A 22,400-nucleotide genomic window follows, 5' to 3' on the forward strand; every position below is an offset into this window, starting at 1 on the left:
CTCAATCTTCAACTTGTCGGTTTTTCAAACCATTCATCACAACTGTCAGACACTGCAGCATCATGGGATCTTCTTACAAAGAATTCTTCAACGCTTGTTCAACCTTTGGACAAAGACCTACTTCGACTAGTGGATGGTACCACTATGATCCCGCCTCCGTCTGCTTCAAGTCACCTCACTACAGCATATAAGCCACGTCTACGGCCCTATGCTGTACATTCTACAAGATTGATGGACTGAACACATCGACTCCAGGCTGAGGGACTGATTACCTCATACTCCTCCTCTCCTTACGCCTTCCTCTTTGTATTGGACTGATGAAGCCACTGTGTGGCGAAACGTTTCCTGAATAAAGATTCCCATATGCTGCATAAGTGTCTCAATCTTCAACTACTATTACTATTGAAAAACATCTTTCTCTCAATTCTTGTAGTGGTAGTCATTCTGGCCCATACCATAGTCCAACAGAATTTCCAGTCATGTGGCAATGACATTCTTGAACAGCTGGAACTCCAGGATCTCCCAATCCTCAAAGTAGACACTTATGTCCTTCCTGCCCGTGCAATGTGGCTCGTTTAACTTTTGACAACTGAGAACTCCCGTCCTCTGTATATGTCGCAGGACATCGGTTACAAGTTCGAAAGGTGATACCTACACTGCAACAGTGTAGAAATTGCTGGCGTTTTGGTCACCCAGCGAAATATTGCAGATCTATAGCTGAATGCCCAGTCTGTGGTGCCAACGACCATTCTAATACATCTTGCAGTCAACCTCCATCTTGCCTTAATTGTAATGAAGCTCACCCTTCGTACTCCCACCGTTGCCAGGTCTACTTAAATGAACGTGAAATCCATTGCCTCAAAGAGGCAGAAGGTCCCCCTTATGCTATGGCAGTTACTCATCTCTGCCTCCAAGGGAGACTACCCCATGTTTCTTATTCTCGTGTTTCAAAACATCCCCCCACTTCTGGGGTCCCGTCTTCTGCAGCCTCCTCTGTTGTTACCCCTTCCATAGCCACTCTAGCATCTAATCCTTTTGCTGTCCTTGGCTCTGACGTCCCGACTACAACTCAGTCTGTTCTCACATCTTCGCGTCCTTCCTCACAAGCCCCAGTATCGACAAGACCTCGTACGACACCTTATACCAATCGCCCCTCTACTTCTCAGAAGTACAAAAAATCCACATTGCTCAAATCTTCTTTACCCCTTCCTTCCCTTCTTCCACCTCCACACCTTACCTTTCCAGTCTCTGTGCCTAGTTCTTCCCCTCTCTCTGGCTCTATTACAAGTGTGGAGATTCACCCTCCTCCTCGTACTATGCCTTCCACCCCTATCCCCTCCCAAGTTTCTCCCTCTTCTGCCACCTCCCAGGTTTCTGCCTCTTCTGTCCCCCCCCACACTTCATCTCCAGTCCCTTACACTCTTTCGTCCCCCTCTACTTTGGTAAAGTCCATTACTATCCCAATCTTTACTCACCCTCCCTCTTCTATCTCCAATATGGTCTCCCATACATCTTTGAATTCAGAAACACTTGAAGCCATTTCAGAATATATTGCAGAGACTAAACCTTCAATGGACACTGATTCACTTCCTGTTCCTTCTCTTCCCTCTCCTCCATCTTCACAACCCCATTCTTCGCAACGCTCCGTTCCTTCGCTGCTTGAACGTCTTCCAATGCCACCACACGTTGACTTTTCTAACCCCTCTAGTCCGTAGGTGCCTTTCCCTACGGATTCCTGGTATTTTCTTCATCGCCAATCATGGCCTATTTACAGTGGAATATCCGGGGCCTCAGGGGTAATCAGGGAGAGCTTCAGATATTGCTTTCCAGGTTTTCCCCTGTTGGTGCTTGCTTACAAGAACCAAAATTACACTCAACTGTTTTCCAACCTATCTCAGGCTATAATTTGTTGTATTCTTTGGATCCTTTCTCAGATGGGACCTTTAATGAAAGTGCCCTTCTTCTACGCAATGATATTCCGTACTGTGAACTATTTGTCCATACCTCGCTGCATTACACTGCAGCCCATATCCACTTGAATAAGTGGTTTACATTATGTTCTTTATATCTCTCTCCTTCTCGAGCATTTTCTATCCCAGACTTTGCCTTTCTTGTTTCATCCTTACCACCACCACTTCTGTTACTTGGTGATTTTAACGCCCACCATTTCCTCTGGGGGGAGTCTCATTGTGACTCACGTGGCATCCAGTTGCAGGCTTTTCTCGCCTCTCACCCCCTCCATGTTTTAAATACGGGTACTCCCACCCATTTTGATCCTCATACTCATACTCTCTCTTGCATCGATCTATCAGTCTGCTCTTCCTCCACTGCACTAGACTTCACCTGGTCTGTTCTACCAGACTTACATGACAGCGATCATTTTCCAATCATTCTTACTTCTCCTTCATATTCACCACCTTTCCGTAAACCTCGCTGGCAATTTGATAGGGCAAATTGGGACCTTTACTCGCAGCTCACTGCTTTTAGTGAGGTTCCTTCTTCATCCTCCATTGATGAGTGTTGTGATAGAAACACAGGCCTTATCTCTAGGCTTTATTGAACATAGAATCTTCATAGTACTTCTGCAACAACAAAATATAATGACTAGTACATCTAATAATAGCTTCTACAGGGATGGTGATGTCTTGCATATGTCAAGAGAAAAGTTATAACTACAGGCCACATATTTAAACTCACCATGTAATCTGCATCGCTGATAAATGGATAAAGTAGGAGAGAATCACACACCATGTGTTGGTGCCCATGACACACACCAAACTGTTGTTGTTGTTAAGGGCCCCTAGAGGTGGTGCAGTATTATCCTGCTGCTGCTCCCCACAGGACCAGTATCACTACAATCTCCCCCTTCTAAAATATCAGAGACAGTAATCTCCCAAACTGTTAGGTGGGCGACGTACACGTCCCGACCTTCGTAGCCCTTGAGCCTCTTCACCAGGTTCGATATTTTCCAGCGGGGTTTGATTAACTGCTGGAGCAGAATCCTCTATTTCCATAGGGGTAGTCTCAAGGGGCTTTCCAGGAGAAAACGAAGCATCTTTCACATCTATTGGTGTATCTTGAGATTCCACACTAATAGGGATTTCAACTGGGGCTAAATGTCTTGTAGATACTGTAGTCTCTTCACCATTTTGGTAGCGAATGTGGGCGTAATGTGGATTAGCTTGCAGGAGCTCTACCTCTTCCACTAAAGGATCCGTCTTGTTCATCCTACGGTGACTCTTCAGGAGAACGGGTCCAGGATGACATAACCAAGTGGGCACGGAGGCTCCCGTAGAGGAACGACGTGAATAGTTGAGGAGTCTTTCATGAGGGGTTGCATTAGTAGCTGTGCACAGCAGTGATCTAATAGAGTGAAGAGCATCAGGTAGGACAGTTTGCCAGTGTTGAACAGGTAGATTGTGCGACTTTAATGTCATTGTAACTGCCTTCCATATAGTACCATTGAACCGCTCCACTTGACCATTGCCTTGAGGGTTGTAGCTTGTTGTTCTGCTGCAGGCAATACCTTTGCTAGCCAAAAACTCCTGAAGTTCGTTACTCATGAACGAGGATCCCCTGTCTGAATGGATATAAGCTGGCATACCAAAAATAGAGAACAACTGTGAAAGACAACTAATAACAGTTGAAGCAGCCATATTTGCACAGGGGAATACAAAGGGAAACCTTGAATATTCATCTACTATGTTAAGGAAATACCTATTCTGATTTGTGCTTGGTAGAGGTCCTTTGAAATCTATATTCAATCTTTCGAAAGGCTGGGTGGATTTTATGAGATGAGTCTTCTCTGGCTGATGAAAGTTTGGCTTGCACTCTGCACATACTCTGCATGCTCTGATCACTTGTCGCACATCTTCCACTGAGTAGGGCATGTTCTTTGATTTGACAAAATGGTACAGGCGTGTAACTCCTGGGTGACACAAAGCCTTGTGGAGAGCTGAGAGTGATTGCAAATCATGACATGCTGCTCCACAGTGGGACCTAGAGAATGCATCAGGTGAGATGTTCTCTTGACCCGGTCGGTACAGAATATCAAAGTCATAACACGATAGTTCCATCCTCCAGCGTAATATCTTGTCATTCTTTATCTTACTTTTGTGCCTCTTGTCGAACATATACATCACGGACCGTTGGTCAGTCCTTATGGTGAAATGTCTACCAGTTAAATAATGCCTCCAGTGGCGAACTGCTTCTATGATGGCCTGGGCTTCCTTTTCTACAGCAGCATAACATTTCTCTGATCCTTGAAAAGTTCTCGAAAAGAAGGCTACTGGTCGTCCTGCCTGAGATAAGACTGCAGCAATGGCAATGTCAGATGCATCCGTTTCCACTTCGAATGGTAGGGACTCATCAATGGCTTGAACTACTGAGTTTTCAATGTCCTGTTTGAGAGTATGGAAAGCGGCTTCTGCTTCCTTTGTCACAGGAAATGTGGTAGCACTCAATGGGCGGACTTTACTTGAATAGTTGTAGATCCATTGTGAGTAATAAGCAAAGAGACCAAGAGTTCTTCGGAGTGACTTTTTGTCTTGAGGCATTGGAAGTTCCCGTAGAGGTCGTAGTCGTTCAGGGTCTGGGAATATTGAACCTCCTTCCACTACATAACCAAGGATGCTAAGCCTTTTAGTTGAAAAAGTGCACTTTTCCTCATTGTAACTGATATTTTTCTTCTTGGCGGCTTCCAAAAACTTATCAAGGTTTGCATCATGTTCCTCCTGGGTCTTGCCACAAATGGTAACATTATCTAAATACGCGTAGGTTCCCATGAGTTGCTCTTCCTGAATGAGTGAATCCATAATTCGTTGGAAGCAGGCTACCCCATTGGTGACTCCAAAAGGGACTCTGGTAAACTGATACAGGCCATCACTAGCCTGAAACGCTGTGTATGGTTTATCTTCATTCCTTATAGGGACTTGATGATAGGCACTCTGCAGATCAATTGTGCTAAACACGTAGTACTGAGCAATTTTGTTCACTGTATCGTCAATTCGAGGTAGAGGGTACCCATCAAGAAGTGTAAATTTGTTGATTGTCTCAGAGTAATCGATAGCCAGTCTCCGTTTCCTATAACCATCTTTAACAACAACAACCTGTGCACGCCAAGGGGAATCACTCGGTTCTATAATACCCTCCTTCAGCAGCCTCTGAGTTTCTTTCTCAATGAACATCCGATCCTCATAAGAATAGCGGCGTGACTTAGCTGATATAGGATGGCAATCCGCGGTAAGATTTGCAAACAGCTTTGGTGGGTCTACCCTTAAAGTGCTAAGTCCACAGACAACAAGAGGAGGCAGTTCACCTCCATATGTTAAGGTGACACTACCATGCAGCTTTTGAAAGTCCTGACCAAGGATAACATCAGAGCACAGTTGTGGCAAAATAGCTAAATGTACATCTTGATAATCCTTTCCATTAACTCTGAGATTTACCTTACAAAACCCTAAGGTCTGAATAGAGAGAGATGTTGATGCCATGGAAACGGTACCTGATGAGTGATGTAGAGTCAAGGAGAGCCGTTTAACTAAGTCAAGGTTGATGAAACTCTCTGAGCTGCCACTATCAATAAGACCATCTACTTCTGTTCCTTTGATGAATACTTTCACAACTGCCTTTGACAGTGAATTTGGAGTAGCCGCAGAAGTCACTGTTGCTAGAGTCGCATGATCACTGGAATGTGTGGAGGCACTAGCTCTTGTTGATGCATTAGCACGACATACTTTAGCAAAGTGACCTTTCTTGTGGCATTTATGGCACATTGCTTCACGAGCAGGACACTTTGGACGTGGATGTCTTGAAAAACCACAAAAGAAACACACCGTACCTGCTGCTGCTGTCACTGAGGCAGGTTCCCCAGTAACTTCATTGCAAGAGTCTTGGTCAGGAATTGCAGCACTTACCACTCGAGAAGGCTGAGTGGTACTGTATACTTCAGAATTCTTCTGAGCTGAATCTAGAGCTCTTGCCTGGTCAAAGGCAGCGGCTAAGTCGAGAGTTTTATTCTCCAATAAACGCTGTCTTATTATTGGTGATTGCAGGCCACTGATAAAAGCATCCCTGATGGACTCTTCACAATACTGAGCAGCTGTCACTGCTTGGAAGTGACAGTCCTTACCTAAAATTTTCAGTGCTTGAAAGTATTCCTCTAAGGACTCATCAATCTGCTGGCGGCGAGTTGCAAGGCGATAGCGTGCAAAGATTTCATTTGTAGGTTTAATATACTGAGACTTGAGGGTTTTGATAGCATCTTCGTAGGTATTACACTCAGAAATAGCCTCATATATCTTAGGTGACACAAAATTGATGAGCAGACTTAGTTTATCTAGATCTTCTTTAGGAAGGGCTCCCAAGAAGTTTTCGAAAGTCTTAAACCAGTGCTTCCATTCCTGAGCAGCCGTTGATAAGCTGGGGTCACAGTCTAGCCTCTCAGGTTTCAGTAAACGCTCCATGTTGTGATGTAGTCTAGCGCAGGATCACCACCAGGTAGCCCAGGATTCTATGTTCAATAAATTGTTGTGATAGAAACACAGGCCTTATCTCTAGGCTTTATTGAACATAGAATCTTCATAGTACTTCTGCAACAACAAAATATAATGACTAGTACATCTAATAATAGCTTCTACAGGGATGGTGATGTCTTGCGTATGTCAAGAGAAAAGTTATAACTACAGGCCACATATTTAAACTCACCATGTAATCTGCATCGCTGATAAATGGATAAAGTAGGAGAGAATCACACACCATGTGTTGGTGCCCATGACACACACCAAACTGTTGTTGTTGTTAAGGGCCCCTAGAGGTGGTGCAGTATTATCCTGCTGCTGCTCCCCACAGGACCAGTATCACTACAATGAGCTCCTACATCTCTTCTCGACGTCAGTTTATACCGCAGCTTCTCATTCTATACCCCAAACCTCAGGCAAGCATTCTCAGAAGTGCGTGCCTTGGTGGTCTCCTGCTTGTGCTCGTGCAGTATGTTTAAAACGTGCCGCATGGGGCAGGTACCGATACAATAGAACCAATGAGAGACTTCTTGATTTTAAGCAGAAGTGTGCGATCGCTCGCCATGTCATCCGTGATGCTAAACGCACTTGCTGGCGAGACTATGTTTCCACCATCACCTCTGCTTCCTCTATGAGTGCAGTCTGGGAAAAAGTGAGGAAATTGAGTGGTAAATACTCTCCTGACCCAGCTCCTGTTCTACGGGTCGCCGGTATTGATGTAGCAAACCCTTTTGACGTTGCCATTGAAATTGGCACTCATCTGGTCCGTATTTCCCGGGGGCTCCATCTATGCCCCTCGCTTCTTTCCTCAAAGTCTGCCAGAGAGTTAGTACCCTTGGACTTTTCTTCTCTCAGAGAAGAACAGTATAATGTGCCTTTTACACTTCAGGAACTGGAGGCAACACTCTCAGCTTGCCGATCATCGGCAGCTGGACCTGACGACATATTCGTATGTTACAACATTTACATCAGTCAGCCCTTGTAGTCCTCTTACACCTCTTCAATCTTATTTGGGCACAAGGAGTTCTTCCCCAGCTGTGGAAATCTGCCATTGTTCTCCCTTTCCGCAAGCTGGGTACTACACGGCATGATGCCTCCCACTATCGTCCCATCGCTCTTACTAGTGCAGTTTGCAAAGTGATGGAATGTCTGGTAAATCGCCGTTTAATGTGGTATTTAGAGACACACAACAGTCTCTCCGCTAGTCAATATGGCTTTCGTAAGGGCCGTTCTACCATAGACCCCTTACTACGCTTGGATACGTATGTTCGTAATGCCTTTGCAAATAATCACTCAGTTATTGCCATATTTTTTGACCTTGAGAAGGCATATGACACAACTTTCTCTCCAGCATGCGGTCGACCGTGTTTCCACTTGGGCCACTACGCATGGGTTTAAATTTTCCAGTACCAAAACTCACCAAATTACTTTCACTAGACGCTCTGTCATCTCCGAACATCCTTTGTATCTCTATGGCTCTCGTATCCCCGAACGTGATACAGTCAGGTTTCTAGGCCTTCTCTTTGACCATAGGTTATCCTGGAAACCTCACATTACCTCTCTGAAGGCAACTTGTCACAGCCGGCTAAACCTTCTTAAAACCCTTGCTCATCTTTCCTGGGGAGCTGATTGTCCAACTCTGCTTCGCCTACATTCAGCCCTCGTTTTATCGAAACTCGATTATGGTAACCAGATTTATTCAGCGGCCTCTCCTACTACTCTCTCTAGCCTTAACCCCATCCATCACCAAGGATTACATTTATGCCTTGGTGCTTTTCGCTCTTCCCCTGTTGAGAGCCTCTATGCAGAAGCGAATGTTCCATCCTTGTCTGATCGCCGTGATGCCCATTGCCTTCGCTACTATGTACGCTCTCACGATCTCCACAATCCTTCCATTTATAGAATGGTCACCAATATTAGTAGACATTCTTTATTTGTTCACCGCCCCTGTTTGCTCCATCCCTTTTCTCTTCACCTACATTTGCTCTTGTTTTCCCTTCAGTTACCACCTTTATATGTTCATGTGGCCCGGTGGCCTGGTGGCTAAAGCTCCCGCTTCACACACGGAGGGCCCGGGTTCAATTCCCGGCGGGTGGAAACATTTCGACACGTTTCCTTACACCTGTTGTCTTGTTCACCTAGCAGCAAATAGGTACCTGGGTGTTAGTCGACTGGTGTGGGTCGCATCCTGGGGGACAAGATTAAGGACCCCAATGGAAATAAGTTAGACAGTCCTCGATGACGCACTGGCTTTCTTGGGTTATCCTGGGTGGCTAACCCCCCGGGGTTAAAAATCCGAACGAAATCTTATCTTATCTTATCTTATGTAGCATCTCACTTTTCCCTACCCCCCTGGGAAGTTCCAGCTGTTCGGGTCTGTTCTTTCTCATTCCCTTGCTCGAAAGCCCAATTGCCTACGGTGGCTTCCCGCTCTCTTTTTCTTGATCACTTCCACTCTCATTCTCATGCCATCGCTGTGTACACAGATGGCTCTAAGTCTTCAGACGGTGTCGGATTCGCAGCAGTTTCCGGACAGCGTCGTGCGAGGACATTTACTATCTTCGGCTAGCATTTTTACTGCTGAATTGTATGCCATTCTTGCATCACATGATGTCACATGCTAGCCCCTAGGCCTAGCAAAGGGGTCATCTATGTAAAACATACAGATGGTACTATGATACTCGGATAATATATACAGGGGATCAGCAACTATGCTGACAGCTCAGTCATGTTACATATGCCGTCTTGACATACCACACACAACAGGCTGAACAAGCAGGTGGCTCTGGGCTGATTCTATACAATAGCAAAGACATATATAACTTAGAACTAATGGATGGTATCGTAATGCATTACAAATTAGAAGAACAAATCATAGTATAATAAAAGATGGAATTGATCGATCGATCTGTATTCATGCACTCTACAGATTCTGAGGAAGAATATATATTTACAAAGGTGAAAGTAATTAACAGCAAAGGCAGACCTGGCATGCACAGATCATTACTGCTAAATCTCAGAATTCGGAGGGAACGTGAGCACAAAAAATAAAAATTTTGAAAATTGATCAGCTAATAATAAACACACAGTTGACAACGTCATTCAACTTGAACATCTAATTATACAGGCTATGTACATTTAAACCCAATTCTGTGAGGGTAAGATTTTGGGTGAAAAACAATGGTGGTGGGTAGGTGTGGGTGAAGGCAGTGCACTGGGACACTGTGTGGTGGCTAGGCCAACTGGATAAGTGGTGTAACCCATGCGCTCTGGGTACACCCACACTAAGCACGAAAATATTCTAAGCCAGGCTGGCTTAAAAACCCACAAAATACCACAACACCACAGGGATGGTATAAGCACTCAGGATGGCTTGGAACTGGGAGCACAAAGTGATGGTGAAGGCTGAAACTCACATGGCTTGCTTGAGTACCGGGTTTAGTCACCTGGGTTAGTTGGTAGCTTAAACATTTCACATAGGCTGGCTTGAGAACTTGTAACGATGAGCACAGCAGAGGTGGAAAGCTGGCTAGCAGGCAAGGCTGGTACTTAAGACAGGCTGGAAGGCGTAGGGCTTGTCTCCCCTCCACAGACTGGCTTGGTGGCTTGGCTTAATTTGCAAACCCGGGACAACCCCTCGGAAGTAATGCAAATAAGCAAATAAAACACCAAGACACAAAGACTGACCAGGAAGCAGTGGTGGGTGACTGTCTTGGTGTGTGAAGCTTCACTCGGCTCGTCAGGCCACCATGCAGTCACACACAATGTCCGTCGGCTGACAGAAGTTAATCTCCATACATCTGTGTAAATATCAGATTTACGCGCTAACTGCTGGCACCATTTGTTGAGAGGGTTCGTGGAGATATGATGGTTGGAGATAGACAAACTTGCTGGGTGGTAACACTTATATTAGCAGAGTGTGAGAGGGGAGCCCAGCCTAGCCTGTTGATGTCTGTAGGTCTATGTGAGAACTGAGAGGCAGAGCATCTGACGCTCACATGTGGCATCATGTGATGTCACATGCTAGCCCCTAGGCCTAGCAAAGGGGTCATCTATGTAAAACATATGGATGGTACTATGATACTCGGATAACATATACAGGGGATCAGCAACTATGCTGACACCCACACTTGATCAAGCATGTCAAGAAATTAGAGAAAGTGCAAAGGTTTATGACAAGGTTAGTTTCAGAGCTAAGGGGAATGTCCTATGAAGAAAGGTTAAGGGAAATCGGCCTGATAACAGTGGAGGACAGGAGGGTTAGGGGAGACATGATAACGACATACAAAATACTGTGTGGAATAGAAAAAGTGGGCAGAGACAGTATGTTCCAAAGGGGGGACACAGAAACAAGGGGTCACAATTGGAAGCTGAAGACCCAGATGAGTCAAAGAGATGTTATGAAGTATTTCTTTAGCCATAGAGTGGTCAGGAAGTGGAATAGCCTAGGAAGTGAGGTAGCAGAGGCAGGGACCATACATAACTTTAAGATTAAGTATGATAAAGCTCATGGAGCAGGGAGAGAGAGGACCTAGTAGCATTCAGTGAAGAGGCGGGGCCAGGAACTGAATATCGACCACTGCAACCACAATTAGGTGAGTACACACACACAAGTGGTAATGCTTTATTTACAGGGAGCAAAGTCAGGGTATTTTTCCAGAATGGTCTGTAATATACCCCTGTGGATAAAATACTTTGCCATTTCTTGAACATTTCTGAGTGAGTTGTCTCTGAATTCATTAATTTTATCACACTCCACTGTGACTCCAGTACATAATGACGCAGGGTGTGACAATAGTCCATCTGGCAAAGTTTACATTTCGTTTGGTCTACATCTGGTGGTGGCGATTTAACCTGTCAAAGATACTTGTAACCCAGCAGGAGCCGGGCGGTAGTGACATCTAAGTTAGTTTAATGTTGTTAGGTAACACACACATGCAACAGTTAGGTATCTTTATTATGAAACGTTTCGCCTACACAGTAGGCTTCTTCAGTCGAGTACAGAAAAGTTGATAGAAGCAGAAGATACTTGAAGACGATGTAATCAGTCCATCACCCTTAAAGGTTTGAGGTGGTCAGTCCCTCAGTCTGGAGAAGAGCATTGTTCCATAGTATGAAACAATATGGAGATGAAGTGACAGGATGGAGCTTTATATAGCGCCAAGAGGTGAGACGTAGGTCACTAGAAGAGGTAAGAACTCAGATGTTGAGAGGTCAGGTCCCTCTCAAATCCAGCCGCTCTCACTAGTGGAAGTTGTCGAAGTTGATTGCAGGTCTGTACCAAGATACCCTTGTGTTGCAGTGTCTGACAGATTGAACATTAAAATGGTATAAAATACCGACAGGTTGTTAGGTAAGACACATATGCAACAGTTAGGTATCTTTATTATGAAACGTTTCGCCTACACAGTAGGCTTCTTCAGTCGAGTACAGAAAAGTTGATAGAAGCAGAAGATACTTGAAGACGATGTAATCAGTCCATCACCCTTAAAGTTTTGAGGTGGTCAGTCCCTCAGTCTGGAGAAGAGCATTGTTCCATAGTATGAAACAATATGGAGATGAAGTGACAGGATGGAGCTTTATATAGCGCCAAGAGGTGAGACGTAGGTCACTAGAAGAGGTAAGAACTCAGATGTTGAGAGGTCAGGTCCCTCTCAAATCCAGCCGCTCTCACTAGTGGAAGTTGTCGAAGTTGATTGCAGGTCTGTACCAAGATACCCTTGTGTTGCAGTGTCTGACAGATTGAACATTAAAATGGTATAAAATACCGACAGGTTGTTAGGTAAGACACATATGCAACAGTTAGGTATCTTTATTATGAAACGTTTCGCCTACGACCCCCGTGTCCATGCTCCCTCTCCATAGGATGGTAAAGGCTCGTGATAGGGGCTTCTTGCAGTTCTTGATGAACACGGAGTTCCATGAGTCTGGCCCTGGGGCAGAGTGCATGGGCATGTCATTTATCGCCTGTTCGAAGTCATTTGGCGTCAGGATAACATCGGATAGGCTTGTGTTAACCAAATTCTGTGGCTCTCTCATAAAAAATTAATTTTGATCTTCGACTCTCAGTCTGGTTAGCGGCTTGCTAAAAACTGAGTCATATTGGGACTTGAGTAGCTCACTCATTTCCTTGCTGTCATCTGTGTAGGACCCATCTTGTTTAAGTAGGGGCCCAATACTGGACGTTGTTCTCGATTTTGATTTGGCATAGGAGAAGAAATACTTTGGGTTTCTTTCGATTTCATTTATGGCTTTTAGTTCTTCCCGCGATTCCTGACTCCTATAAGATTCCTTTAGCTTAAGTTCGATGTTTGCTATTTCTCTGACCAGTGTCTCCCTACGCATTTCAGATATATTGACCTCTTTTAGCCGCTCTGTTATTCTTTTCCGTCGCCTGTAAAGGGAGCGCCTGTCTCTTTCTATTTTACATCTACTTCTCCTTTTTCTTAGAGGAATAAGCCTTGTGCATACATCGAGTGCCACCAAGTTAATCTGTTCTAGGCATAAGTTGGGGTCTGTGTTGCTTAGTATATCTTCCCAGCTTATATCGGCTAGGACTTGGTTTACTTGGTCCCACTTTATGTTTTTGTTATTGAAGTTGAATTTGGTGAATGCTCCCTCGTGACTAATCTCATTATGTCGGTCTGGGGCTCCGCGCATACTTTTTTTATTTATTTATTTATTTCCAATTTGTGCACACATACAGAGGTACAAAAAAATACAGATAAGAGCAGTATGCCAAAGCCACTTATACTATGCATAGCATTACGGGCTGGCTTAAAATTAACTTAAGATTAACTAAGCAATGATTATTATTATTATTATAATCAAAAAGAAGCGCTAAGCCACAAGGACTATACAGCGCTGCTACTAAGCAATGATGAAATCAGTGATAAAACATTAATGTAAACAGATAACTATAAAGCACAAGTGAGTATTACAAAGACAGGTCATATGGTTGCATTCAGTTAGGTAGTGATTCTGTTAGGTAGTGTATTTAAAAAATAATAAGTTAGATTGGGTTTTAGGTTTAACATTTATGTGATATAATTGTGAGAAACATTTAAGATATACAATTTATAATGTTCAGTTATTCAGTATTTATTTGGTTTTGGGTGAGTAAGTAATCTTTGAGAAGAGACTTGAATTTATAAACAGGTTGTGTTTCTTTTATATTTACATGTCTGAACCTCAATTATGTTGTGATCCGAGTATATTGTTTTTGATATGGTGACATTTCTTATCAGATCATCATTGTTAGTGAAGATGAGGTCTAGTGTATTCTCCAGTCTAGGTAAGATAAGATAAGATTTCGTTCGGATTTTTAACCCCGGAGGGTTAGCCACCCAGGATAACCCAAGAAAGTCAGTGCGTCATCGAGGACTGTCTAACTTATTTCCATTGGGGTCCTTAATCTTGTCCCCCAGGATGCGACCCACACCAGTCGACTAACACCCAGGTACCTATTTGCTGCTAGGTGAACAGGACAATAGGTGTAAGGAAACGTGTCGGAATTTCTACCCGCCGGGAATCGAACCCGGGCCCTCCGTGTGTGAAGCGGGAGTTTTAGCCACCAGGCCACCGGGCCTATTATTTGCTGGTTTAAATTGAATTTTGTGCAGAGATTTAAAAGCTCGTGTGAGTGTGAGTTTTCATCAGAGCTGCCTCCTGGTGTTATTACTGCAACAATATTATTTGCTATATTCCTCCATTTTAGGTGCCTTAAGTTGAAATCCCCCAGGAGCAAGATGTTGGGTGCAGGAGCTGGCGGATTTTCCAGACAGTGGTCAATTTTTAACAGCTGTTCCTGGAATTGCTGGGATGTTGCATCTGGAGGCTTGTAGACTACCACAATGACTAGGTTTTGGTTCTCGATCTTTACTGCTAAAACTTCCACTACATCATTTGAGGCATTCAGCAGTTCTGTGCACACAAGTGACTCTGCAATGTACAGGCCAACCCCCCCCCCTTTTGCCTGTTCACTCTGTCACATCTGTATAGGTTGTAACCTGGGATCCATATTTCGTTGTCCAAGTGATCCTTTATGTGGGTCTCAGTGAAAGCCGCGAACATTGCCTTTGCCTCTGCAAGCAGTCCACGGATGAAAGGTATTTTGTTGTTTGTTGCTGGCTTTAGACCCTGTGTATTTGCAAAGAAGAATGTCATCGGACTGGTGGTATTGGGGGGGGGGGGTTCCGGCATTAGTATCTGTATCTGTTGGTTTGGAGTGGAGGCCATCGACTGTGGTTCCACTCCAGGAATGACTGGATTTGGTGTACGATTTCCGCCATTTCCTGCCAGTTTTTTTTTCTTCCTGGCACTAAAAAACCTCTCCCTCTTGAGTGGCTGTGGCTACCCAGGTTTTCACATGACCTGGATGTTTTGTATCTTTTTGTCCCCTTTAGATGGTGTGCCTGGCAATTTAAGTTATAGCACAGTCTTTCCTGTACTGAAGAGGGACACATTTCAGTGTGAAAAAGCTTACAGGAAGGGAGTTTGCATTTTCCTGTTGTCACATGGGCACGGCATTTTCTAGGGTGGTCATAGTTGCACGTCCCATCTGTTTTTCCAGATTTCCCATACCTGCAGATACCAAGTGCATAGTATGTGCACAGGCTTGGTTTCCATTTGCCTTGGGTTTCTGTGACTGTATTCCCTGTTGGTGCATGTTTGCCTTGGGTTTCTGTGACTGTATTCCCTGTTGCTGCATGTTTACCTGTCTTATTCCTATCCTCCCTAACACCAACAAAGGAGCTCCCACCAGTTGTTTTTGGTAATATATCCTCACTATTGCTAGTGGAGTCCTCTTGTTTGCTATTTCCTGTGGTATTTCTAGTTTGCAATATTGGTTTTATCTTATCTTTGACTACACTTGATTCCCCACTACGTCTCCTGTCTCCCATGAGGTCATTTATATGCATTCCATCCTGCGTACAATTCCCGACTACCTGGACAAAATCTCCAGCTTCACCATTACTTTCTACCAGGACAGCACTATCAGCCCCACATTTACTGACAACCAGGACATCACCTCCAGCCTTACAGTTTCTGTCTACATGACCAGCATCAAGGGCAGTACCATCCAGCCCAGACTTTTTATTTTCCCATCTGTTGTAGAAAGCTTCCAGGTTGTCTATGAAAGCAGCTTTGATGTTATCCTCTTTTAATACCAATGTGATATTAGTCCACAGATTTATCTCATTTGGACATACCCAAAAACACTTCCCTGTTTTAATACTTCTTGTAGCTAGTTCTTGGATATTTGCACAAGGGGCGTGACACCAATTTCCACATGAAGGCTACGTTATCTTGCACATATCCAAAGCAAAATACACTTATTGATATCTGTGACTTCACCTAATCTATACATGACTGTAAACATAAAATTCTGAGTACAGCTATTGCTTCATAATTCTTAAGTTAGTCAAAAGTTTGCCTAAGACACTTCAATATAGAAACTGTATCATGCCAAATCGAGACCATTTCCATTAATAGATAAACTAATTATTAAGTTCTTAAATATTTTGAACTACCTCAAATTTGTAAATCTAGTTAATCACTACAATTACCTAACCTTAATACCAGTATGATCCATATCCTGTGTCAATATAGAGTAAGAACTAGTATTAGTCTGCCCGAAATACCTAGACATACCTAGGTATACTAGTGGCCTTCTTTGTAGTAAGTATTTTATAATATGTAATAATATCTTATAATATGTAAACCCCACATTGTAATATTAACAGATAAATAAAGAATTTTTTTTTTTTAACTTTAATCGTAGTCTGCCAGAAATGCACCGCATGCTAGTGGCTTTCTTTTATGCCTAACAATATTTTACTACACGTAAACTACATTACGTGTATACTGCAGAAAAGAAATATATTATTAGTATTCGTACTTGTATTTGTAGGATAGTGTAGTATTTTGAAGTTGGCGGGTGTGAGTGTGACGGGGGGGGGGGGGGGGGCACCACCAGCCATCTCATTGGCTCAACTCAACGTTTGAACTTGTTGTTGCTCTTCTCTGAAGATTTAACCAGCGAATGTTTTTTGACTTACCTCGGACCGCTCAATTACAAGTTTATTGAGCAAGTGAAGGTGTCGTGGAAGCATGGGAGATGATAAAGAACGCCTGAGAGAGGTGATTCTGGAGGCCCTGAGTCGTCTAGGAGTACAGCAGGACGCTGCTGGCAGGAAGAGTCATCTCGGCCAGGGCAGTAAACTCATTGGCTCAACTCAACGTTTGAACTTGTTGTTGCTCTTCTCTGAAGATTTAACCAGCGAATGTTTTTTGACTTACCTCGGACCGCTCAATTACAAGTTTATTGAGCAAGTGAAGGTGTCGTGGAAGCATGGGAGATGATAAAGAACGCCTGAGAGAGGTGATTCTGGAGGCCCTGAGTCGTCTAGGAGTACAGCAGGACGCTGCTGGCAGGAAGAGTCATCTCGGCCAGGGCAGTAAACTACTCGGCATCACAAATAATAAGAACAATAAGACTAAGTGCAAGGGAAAGCCCAGTCCCAGGGTGACAGGGTCGAGAAGTCCTAAGAACAAGGCAAGCAAGGCCAGGGAGGAGAGGAAACACACTCCTAAGTCACCATTCTCCAGCGCCAAGCGCAAGGCACAGCACCGCAGACAATATAATAAAGAAAATAATAAGGTAATAAATGTATTAGCTTTTGAGTTTGTTTTCAGACATTGCCTTGTTGTTGGTGAAAGGCTTCTGACTGAAAGAATTTTAGCTAGCCATTCCCTCAAACCTGAGTACCTCCCACTTGGCATTTTTAAACTTAATGTTTAAATAATAAGATAATACGAGGACCCTAATGGGGTTATCCTAGGTAATCTACATATGTGCTACTATGTATGATTATTTATATATGTGTACCTGGTCTCATACCGGGCTGTGGGGGCATTGACCCCTGAAACCCTCTCCAGGTATACTTGTATCTGAATAAACTTACTTTCCATCCCTTCATTTCAAGTGTCTATGACACCTTTACGGATTTAGCCATTCACTGTTACCGTACTAATATTTTTAACTTTAAGTCAGGGGTTTTTGTAAGCACCCACCTCATGTATCATTCAGTGATACATGAGCTCATCAACCTGCTGCACATGTTAAGGTAATCCACTAGTACAGCCAGAATTTCAGTGTGTTCAGCCCATCAATCTTGAGAAAAGTACCGCACTGATCATGTGCCGTACTTTTCTCAAGACTGATAGACTGAAAATACAGACTCCAGACTGAGGGACTGATTGCCTCAAACTCCTCATCTTCCACCATTCTTCTCAGTATTGGACTGAAGAAGCCACTGACTATCAAAACATTTCCTCAATAAAGCTTCCCAAATGTTTCACAAGTGTCTCATTCTTCAACTTGTCAGTTTTCTAAACCACTTACATCACAGCCAGAATTTCATTTGGTGGAGGAAAAGGATACATTTAGCCAGAATTTTGATTTGGGTAGTTTAAATAGAATAAGATGCTCTGAAAAATCAAGATTATTTTCATTTGTTAAAATAGCTTAGCTATTGATGATGACCTCCTGGCACTCCTTGAGTCACTAAAAACACCCTTCTCCTGCATTATTCTTACTGAGACCTGGCTTAAGCAGGACACAATAGATATCTACCCTCTACCATCTGGAGTTTATCTGGAGAGAGTTCCGGGGGTCAACGCCCCCGCGGCCCGGTCCGTGACCAGGCCTCCTTAGGTCAGTGTCCCAGGATGCGACCCACACCAGTTGACTAACACCCAGGTACCCATTTTACTGATGGGGAACATAGACAACAGGTGGAAAGAAACACGTCCAATGTTTCTACTCTGGCTGGGAATCGAACCCAGGCCCTCACCGTGTGAAGCGAGAGCGTTAACCACCAGGCCACCAGAGCCCATGATGCACAGCAATCCACAACTGCAGACCATACCAAGTTGGGGTGGTATTGCAATCTATTACTCTAACCAATTATCTTGTATTAGCACCACTTTCTATAGTGATGAATATGGGAAATACATTTTTGCTAATTTTACTGTAAAAACCCTTAAGACGCCTATAACAATCGGTGCCATTTACCGGATACCCCACACAAACATCCCAAATTTCAGTGAGAAATTAAAGGCACTAATAACAAACAGACAAATGAATAAGCACCACCTTCTCTTAGCTGGAGACTTCAACATCAACCTTGGCCTACTAGATGATCAGCCTGTAACTGATTTCATCAACAATATGAACAACACTTCTCATACCAACAATAACTAAACCAACCAGGCTCACAGAGACAAGTGCAACCATAATAGACCACATATGGACCAATATACTAGCCCCCCCTTAAATCAGGGATAATCACAGATAGCACTACAGACCACTACCCTACCTTCCTCTTGACAAACATTAGTAAACCACCACTTGAATACAACAAAGTTTCATTTAGACTCCATGACGAGGCCTCAATAAGGAATTTCACAGCTGACCTAGAGACTGTTGACTGACCTACAGAATTCTCCAAGGCCAATGGTATTGATGACTGGACAGACATTTTTCTTAACAAATTACTTGGACTGTGGCTGTGTGACTGTGGGCTGTGGCTCGTACGTTGGTTTGCGTGCAGCCAGCAGCAACAGCCTGGTTGATCAGGCTCTGATCCACCAGGAGGCCTGGTCACAGATCGGGCCGCGGGGGCGTTGACCCCCGGAACTCTCTCCAGGTAAACTCCAGGTAGACTATACAACAAACACTGTCCTATAAAAACGAAACAGACCACGAACAAACGGCTTGGTTGCCCATGGCTAAACAGCACCATTCTGAAATCCATTGATAAGAAACACCAATATGATAAGCAGTATAGACAGGTCTTAATACACAAAGATATTCTTAAACACTATTCATCAGTTCCCACCAAAGTTATAAAGAATGCCAAACAACTATACTACTCCAGCAGATTCACTGACACAAGTGCAGATATAAAAAAGACTTGGAAAACACTCTCTCAGATTCTAGGACCCACAAACAAAAAAAAAACAAGAATATTGTCCTAACTAAACCTAATGAAACACCACTGCATCCTACTGACACAGCTAACAAGATAAACGACTTCTTCTCAACCATAGGATCTAATCTCGCCAATAAAATCCCACGTACCAATGCCCATGCCAGGGACTACCTAGATGGGAATTTCCCAAATTCCTTCTATCTTGTACCACCTGAACCCACGGAAGTCACCGAGATTATAAAGTCACTTAAAAATAACTCGGGGAATCGGTCTCATGTCCCACCATTATTGTACAAGCGAGCTGCCCATGTCCTTTCGCATGCTATTTCATTACTTTTTAACAAGTCACTAGAAACTAGCACCTTCCCGAAACTACTCAAGACAGCAAGGGTTACACCAATACATAAAGGTGGTGACCCTACAGATTTAAACAACTATAGGCCAATATCAAACTTACCATTGCTATCCAAAATCTTTGAGAAGCTCGTGCACAGGAGACTACTATATTCATTTATAACGGCACAAAACATACTCAACCCCTGCCAATTTGGATTCAGAAAAAATAAAAGCACTAGTGATGCAATTATAAAAATGCTAGATCTGCTTTACACAGCATTGGAAAATAAGGAATATCCACTAGGAATTTTTATTGACCTAAGAAAAGCTTTTGACACAGTAGACCACAGCATCCTACTCCACAAACTTGACCATTATGGTATAAGAGGCCATGCGCTTGCATATTTCAAATCTTACCTTACTAATAGGTATCAGTATGTCACCATTAAAGACACAGCATCAGCAACACGGCCACTTGATACTGGAGTTCTGCAGGGAAGTGTCCTTGGTCCCCTGCTCTTCCTTATATACATCAGTGATCTTCCAAACGTATCCCAACACCTGAACCCCATTCTCTTTGCTGACAACATGACTTATGTCATCTCTCACCCTAGTCTTGCCACCCTCAACACCATTGTTAACGAGGAGCTGATCAAAATATCGACTTGGATGACGGCCAATAAACTTGCGCTTAACACTGACAAAACCTACTATATTATGTTTGGTAGCAGAGCAGGAGTTGCGCAAATTAACATTAAGATCGACAACACTCTAATTGCCAGACATAATGAGGGCAAATTCCTAGGCCTGTACCTCGACAACAACCTAAATTTCAGCACCCATATCCAACACATAACAAAAAAAGTATCCAAAACGGTTGGGATCCTCTCCAAGATACGATACTACGTGCTGCAAAATGCCCTTCTCACACTATACCACTCACTTATTTATCCATACCTCACCTGTGCTATTTGTGCTTGGGGATCAACTGCAGCAACACACCTAAAGCCAATAATAACCCAACAAAAAGCTGCAGTAAGAATAATCACTAAATCCCATCCCTGGCAACACCCCCCCCCCCCTACTCTTCATAGATCTAAACTTACTCCCTGTTCAGTACATCCACACTTACTACTGTGCAATCTGTATCTACAGGACCTTAAATTCCAATATTAACCTTAACCTAAAATGCTTTCTTGATAGTTGTGAAAGAACCCACAGGCGTAACACCAGACACAAACATCTCTATGACATTCCCCGTGTCCGACTAAACCTTTACAAAAATTCAATGTATGTCAAAGGCCCTAAAATCTGGAACACCCTACCTGAAAACTCTAGAACTGCAGACACATTCATCACCTTCAAAACTACCATTAGAAAACATCTTATCTCCCTGATACACCCCGTCAACTAATTACACGAATGTCACCTGGTGGTTCACACTTATACTCACTCACCCATTTGACCATAAACAGAAATATCAATCTCAGTCTTAAAATAATGAATCCTAACTAGTCATAAGTTGGCCTGTGATACTCCAATACTGAAACTATGTATTGTGCCAAAACAAAAGCATTCACATTGCTAAACTCACAAACTAGTATTTAGTCACTTAGCCATAATACCAACTTACCTCATAATTTGTAATATTTTAAACTTAAGATTTAAATTAAGTCTGCCCGAAATGCCTAGCCATGCTAGGTGTTCTAGTGGCCCCCTCTGTAATCATTATTTTACTACATGTAAACCACACAATAACCAAATTCTGTAAACTCAGCATTGTAATCCTTATAGAGAATAAACTTTGAATATGAATTTGAATTTGAATATTTTTATACAGTATGTATGGTGAAGTTCCGTGTACAAAACAAACATTAAATCACTTGCAACCTTTGGTAGTTTCTCATTCAGCAATGCAATGCTGATAATACCGTATTTCACTGCTTGTTAGACACATTTTTCCATAAAATGTCTCCAAAAACCACCCTGGGTCCTATAAGCTGAAGGTCAGTGACAGGAGCTATAAGTTTGGGGTGTGGGGTGGGCTGTAGCTTTCCCAGTTACGTCTGATGCCGAGCCATTGAAACTAAATCAAGTCTTATAAGACGTGAAATATGGTATCTTGATTGAAGAAATTTAAAAATCTTTATTTTTTTCCTAACCTTATATGACTTCATATGTGGTTATCATGTCTCATCTTTTCCTCCTATGTGTCCTTTTGGGCATTGTTAGTCTTTTCAGAATTTTTATCATAACTCCTGGAGGTCAGGATGAGCTGTCAAAATATATATTCTAAAAGTGACAGTGAGAAACTGTCGAATCTAAAGTAATAGTTTTTGACTTCTACATGGTTGATTTCGACCTTTAACCCTTCGTTTGTCATGTAGAACTAAGTCATTAACGCCAGGGTCCATCACGTAGATCTGCATCATGTACTTAGCTCACTCGGATATTATTATAATAATAATAATTATTATTATTATTATTTCTGTGAATGTATAAAAAATGTACTTAATGAAGTGGTACAGTAGTAGGCACAAAAGATATC

General features: G+C 43.0%; 1 protein-coding gene across 1 annotated transcript in view; it reads left to right on the plus strand.

Annotated features, from left to right (window-relative positions):
• Nucleotides 1-16,495: 16,495 nt before the first annotated feature.
• LOC128688002 (uncharacterized) overlaps nt 16,496-22,400 on the plus strand; it is a 96,648-nt gene continuing 90,743 nt past the window's right edge. Inside the window, exon 1 of the mRNA XM_053775655.2 lies at nt 16,496-17,181. Coding sequence (XP_053631630.1) covers nt 16,873-17,181 — 309 coding nt within the window. The 5' untranslated portion in view covers nt 16,496-16,872. The remainder of the gene's footprint in view (nt 17,182-22,400) is intronic.

This window comes from Cherax quadricarinatus, chromosome 10, assembly GCF_038502225.1.
Source record: "Cherax quadricarinatus isolate ZL_2023a chromosome 10, ASM3850222v1, whole genome shotgun sequence".
Taxonomy (NCBI): Eukaryota; Metazoa; Arthropoda; class Malacostraca; order Decapoda; family Parastacidae; genus Cherax; species Cherax quadricarinatus.